General features: G+C 41.9%; 1 protein-coding gene across 5 annotated transcripts in view; it reads right to left on the reverse strand.

The window, feature by feature from the left end:
• The window catches only part of trioa (trio Rho guanine nucleotide exchange factor a), a 77934-nt gene extending 73816 nt beyond the window's left edge, over positions 1 to 4118 (reverse strand). For 2 of the 5 annotated variants that reach the window (XM_037092447.1, XM_037092444.1), the window contains exon 1: positions 3485 to 4043. In XM_037092447.1, coding sequence (XP_036948342.1) covers positions 3485 to 3554 — 70 coding nt within the window. In that variant the 5' untranslated portion in view covers positions 3555 to 4043. Of the gene's footprint in view, positions 1 to 3484 lie in introns of all 5 variants that reach the window. The other 3 variants (XM_037092445.1, XM_037092443.1, XM_037092446.1) reach the window with 2 other exon arrangements.
• Positions 4119 to 6000: the final 1882 nt, after the last annotated feature.

The following is a 6000-nucleotide window of genomic DNA, read 5'->3' on the forward strand; positions in this document are numbered from 1 at the left end:
CTCGTGTTTCTTTTTTTTTTTTTATTGGTTGTCATTTTGCATCAGGACGGAGAGGCCCAACACGAAGAAACAAGAAAGAAGGAGGGAGGAAAACGTGAAACAGACACTGGCGAATGAATGCTCAGAGGGCAGGCAAGCAGGCAGACAGACAGTAAGGCAGAAAGAGAAGAGGGACGACATGGGAAAGACAAAGAGACCAAATGCCGTAGGATGGAAAAAGAGATGAGGATGGAGTTGGGGATCGAGGGGAGGAAAAGCATAGCCTGCAGCAAGACACTCAAACCTGTGCATGTCAAAACAAGACTCCAAGATCTACGAGGAGGAAGTTCACGGGCAAAACAAAGAGGAGGGGAGTACGAACGGGAAGCTCAAACCTTCCAACCAGCTTCTTGCACAAATGTATTCGTAGACTGTCTATATTCAGAAAGGTCAACAGTGTTTTCACTACTGCTTTCATTACTGAGATGAACAAAACCTTTAACACGCTCTACTTTTACCTATTGTCCAGGCAATAACCATAAAAATTTGAAAAAACTTAAAGAAATAGCATCGGTGTAAAAGATTAACCATACACAGTTCTCAGAGGCATGGGGAAAAAAAGTTACTTAAAGCCTTTCTGATGTGCCTGGTAGCTTCACATTGTTAAGAGTGCAGGGATGAAGCACATGACTTACAATTTAAAACCAAAATCTCATGTTCACAGTAAAAATCTGTCCATAGTTATCATCTCATACAGTAGGTGGTTTTGTTGATCACTGAGAAATCAGGACTGTAACTGAAGGTGTCAGGCACTCTCAAGGGGGGTACAACAACACCGAAGCAGTCTCAACAATAAGCACAACTGAAGAGTACCACCTGAGAAAAAACTGGGTCATATTTAACATAAAGACCAGCTGTTTCTGACTGCTGCACAATCAGTCACATATACCTCACAATCAGTGCTAAGTATACCTCTAGAGATGCATTCAATGAGGTGTGTGACAAAAAACAAAAACACACACTCCTTAGGGATCTTACAACCTGGTTGCTAGACTATGGAAGCAGCTATTGGTAGCAGTTTGTTAATAAAACGATAATAATTGTACTTAAGTGCCAGAAAATTGTAGATCCCAGATAAGATAAACTGGGCTAAAAAACCCATCACATTTAAAGTTAAGATCTTGGTTCATACAAAGGTTTGTTGTGGCTAAAGCTGATGCTTGAATGTATGCACGACTTCTGCCTATGTGCGGCATGAAATGTGTTTTTGTCAAACAGGTTTGTTTTCATTCTATCCACAATTTCTCTTTTATCAGCTCAGCAGAAGCATCCCTACAGCTGATAGAAAAATGCAAGTGGAACAACAACTAATTGTATGTGTCACTGCTTCTCTCAAACAAACAAAATGAATAAAGGATTTAAGTGCAGTATCTGTAAATAAAGAGCAATTACAAAATTACAAACTAAAGCTGCAGCAGATGGACTTGTGGTAATATGAAAAGGAGGCATATCTAAACATTTTTAATTATACAGCAAATTAGTGACAGATCTGATTAACGATGAAGCCAAATGGCGGCAGCTGTTCACCATCAACAAAACATACAAAAGTGTGGCTGCAAGTGAGTTAAAGGATGCCTCTCTCTCCCTGAGAGGAAGCCATCAGATGAGCTCAATCCAGATACTGAACTTCCCTCTGTGCTTATTATCTCGCTAGACACAAAACCACAGGAGCCAGAGGCTGGCTGTCAATACGCTGCATTTTCATTGTTTACATCCCCTCTGACGGTACCTCAGAATCTCAGTACTGCCACAAAGGTCCTACACATGACTGTGCACTAGAAGAGCCAGTGATTTACTATTCTTGAATGGCACAGGTTACTGTAGTTGACTGTCACTCGCTTGTGCACAGATCACCAAGAAAAAATTAACGTGCCACTACAAAGGCAGGTATGGTTCATGGAGAAATTATATTGAAAACAAGTGGAGTCAATGGCAGAAATGACAACAGCCACTGGATCTAATTCACTGCTTGCATTCAGAGAACTAGTGTTATCTGGCATATGCAAGTGCAGCCTGTACCTAACCTATACCGATCAGCTTTCTTAAGAATGGATTCATGCATAGCCATTTCATTCAACTGAATAAAATTTACCATGACCATATATTTCCCTAGCCCGGTAAATCTCTGCTAGGACCCCAAGAATTCACAGTTTATGAGCCATTGTTGCAGCCCATGGATTCACTGTAGGCCCGTGATAGGTCTTCAAGTCTCAGTCCTTTCTGGATAATTAGCCTATTTAGCTAATATTAACAAAATGTACATGTTAGCTGGCAACATGTCTAGAAAAAATAATCTGGTTATGTATGAATAAATCAGTGTCACAGACATTCTGTGGTTTTTATCACAACCAGCCGACCGTGATATTGATAACAGGCAGCCTCTTGGCCTTGATAGCTATGTTACACAGCTAGCCTCCCCAGCACAGTGCACACCCAGGCTGTCTGTGCCACGCCATGTATTGTTTACATAGCCTGAGCGGTTGTGCTATATTTTGACAGCACAATAAAACGCAAACAACGAGCTAACCGAGTATCAAATTTAACACAGCCACACGTTATGTATGTTTGTGCTTAGTACCCCAATAAGCTGCTTAGAAACACACCAGCGCTGTCAACTCACAGGCAAGCTAGCGAAGCTACACTAGCTAGCATTTGTTAGCTTAACAAGCAGACAGGATTCACCGAATCTGATCCAGGATTCACTAGCTTCCAGGCTAACACTGGAAGCTAATAAGGAAAGCAGTCCGGTCCATTATCGGACATCCGTGACCTGCTTCTTTTCTGACTTCAAAAAAATGTACAGTCCCTCCACTGGATTAAGAGAAAACTATAATTTCATATCCCATTTTAATTATTTATTTGTCTTAATGACAAAGGTCGATCTGATCTAATTGTGTCGGGAACAAATATCTGCGGTCTGTGTGTTTTCCTTTCTCCTGACGCTCACTGGGTCAAACTAGGCTACATTCCACATCCTCATTTTGACAGCAGTCGAAAGTGCAACTTTAGCGAGGTTTAATTAATGTAATGATAAAGGGTAAAACACAGAATTACGCGTCTTTAACAAAAGTACACGGAGAGCTAACTAGCCAAGCTCGCCTGAATCTGGAAGAGCTGTCCGAAGATGGAACCCTGACGGTTAGCGCTCTAGCTAAGGTTGCCTGGCTACACAGTCCGGATGGGCTATCTGATGTAGTTGGAAAAATGCAATGAAGAAACACATTTTCAGACACTTCCACTATTGTATTGTTCCTCGCTATTTGTTGTACACTTCGCTTATAACAACTGTGCTGAAATTCATCGGATAAAGCCTTCCCTATCCTTCACTGTCTGAGCCCCAAAACAGTCAACACGGACGGGAACAATGTCCCTCACATAGCTGGACCAAAGGGAGCAGCTCTCAGTGGAGCTCAGTCCGACCTCTCCCACTCATTTTGGGGCTTACCGGTCTTGAAGAACGCCGCTATGTCGCCAGCGTCCTTCGCCGTCTCCTCCGCTCCTTCCCCGGAGCTCATGGCTGCCACAACCCGGAGCTCAGTATCTCCCAAGTAGATCCCCCAAAAAATCGACAAAAAGGTGGCACAAAAATCACTTCTGTCCCGGCAAAAGCGTCATTAAAGACACACGGGCGGTTACGGTGACTCGTAGACGCTAGCAGTGCCATCTGCAGACCTCCATCTTGGGGTAACGTAATTGGAAACGATCGGCCGGGGGCACCGGGTTCCTCCTCGGAGTGAAGCCGAGGGGAGAGTAGCTGGAGCGCGGAGGAGGGGGGCGGGAGGGGCCGGGTCGCTGCTCGGTGAATCTCCGTGAGCTCTCGGAAATGAGCAGACGGCGGCCACTCTGTGCGCGTGTGCGTGCGCGTGTTTGTCCAACATACAGTGAAACATGCAGGACGTTTCAAACAGACCAGGGCTGAAAACTAACACAGAGCAGGTCTGCACGCATGCAGCCGGTGGTGATACTGACGAGCGTTCAGGCTCCGTGTGACCCGAGCTGGATGATTTGTGCGACTCTCTGTTGGGAAATGACCGAGTTTTTTGGGGGGGAGTTTAACAGACTATGACTCACGGAGCCTACTGTTGATTCCTCATGTCATGTTTCCGTAAAAAGTGGGTGAATGTTTAGTTACTCATACTTAAAGGGAGGAGTGGAGTGATTGTTGGCGTCTCCCGGATACAAACAGCAGAAGGTCCGTTGTTGTGGCCGTGGAGCTGTCCTGGTTTTCTCTCCTCTGTCAGCTGTGTGGATGGTGCCATCTGCTGGCTGAGGCATGAACTGACGCTCCTGCTCAAAGTCTTTCCCCCAGAGAGAATATGAGGAACTTGTGTTGATCATATTAAAGCTTCTTGATTGATGATTTAACTGAATTTATAATGCCATCACTGAATGACAGACAGCTTGTAGGAAGATCACCCTACACCCTTTATTAAAAACAACTCAGTCTTCTGGAGAAGGACACAATCACTGAAACTCTACTCACGCCCCCCATTTGAATATTAAATGCAAATAGATTACATAATATAATGCGATCAATATAGGAGTTAGCAGTTTGGTCTGAAAGGATAAATTCACCTGAAAATGAAACTTTGAGTTATAATCTATTCACCCTCATGTGGATTGAAAGTCTGGTGAAGTTTCGTATTTAATAAAACATTTCTGGAGCTTCACAGCAGAACAACATTGCAGCATTGTCCTATAGAACTGAAGTAGATGGGGTGGAAAAACAACCCAAAAGAGGCATAAAATGTTTCCGTACAGCTAGTTTGGCATAATTCAATTCACGAAATGAACAGCCAGCCTAAACTGATCTGAAAATAATGTTATTTGTTACACCCTTGACTGCTGTCAGGCACACAACACTAACAAGATGGGGTGAGTTTAACGCAGTAGCTCCAGTGTAGATTTAGGTTTACAAAAAGGTTCAGGTAACGTTTCATATTCAATTTGGGATTTCAGGGTTTCATAAATTGGATTTTAAAATAAGTCCCTGTTGACTTCAGCTGATCAGGAGAATGCTGTGATGCCATTTTGCTGTGAAGCTCAAAAACTGTATAGTGGACTGCAAAACTTCACTGTCGCTTTCCATCAGCATGAGGGTGATAAGATAATGAGTGAGTTTTTATATTTGGGTGAATTATCCTTTAAACCAATATCACAATATTTCATAGGCTATATTGTGATATTTTGAAATATTCTCAAGAGCACTTAAAAATTGCGAGGACTGAGTGACAAATTCAAATAGCTAAAAATCTTTGACCAAATACCTAAATATTGATATTGTGTCAATATTGTTGGGATGACAGGTACTTTCACAACATATTATTACAATTTTGAGAACTAATCTTCAGTAATTCTAGATATAATGACTAAGTGAGTAAAGACAAGACACAAGTAGAGCTGGTCTGGTGGGTTCAGAAAATTACATCACTTTACTGTAATCCAGCCTTTAAAACCAGGAAAATGCTGATTGCCATATCAGGATATAAACATATCAAAAACCCAAAACAATATATTTTATCTAAAAAAATTTTTTAAAAAAAAGATGTAATATATTGGTATATTGTCAAGCCCTTTCTTCTTGTAAGAAACTACAATGTAATGTTATCACCATATTATTTGCTGCCACAGTTCTATAGCCTTTTTATTTCAATGAGGGTAGACTAAATATTAGATACACTTCTCAGTATAAAACAAAATAATCAAAACAAAATTGGCATATTATTTCACAAAATGTCTCTATCCCCCTGTCAGACACCCAGGCTCAAGATTATCAGAATAAGAATTATAACGTTCTGATATTCCACCACCAGCGGGTTGTATATTATTGAGTGACATTCAGGGCCTTCTGCAATTATTTTGAAAGAAATATTCTCAGGGACTGAACAGAAGGTCGTTCTATAAGCGAGAGCATCACTGCACGACTGCCTGCTCCTAGTGCTTACACACACACAAACACAC

This window comes from Acanthopagrus latus, chromosome 3, assembly GCF_904848185.1.
Source record: "Acanthopagrus latus isolate v.2019 chromosome 3, fAcaLat1.1, whole genome shotgun sequence".
Lineage (NCBI taxonomy): Eukaryota > Metazoa > Chordata > Actinopteri > Spariformes > Sparidae > Acanthopagrus > Acanthopagrus latus.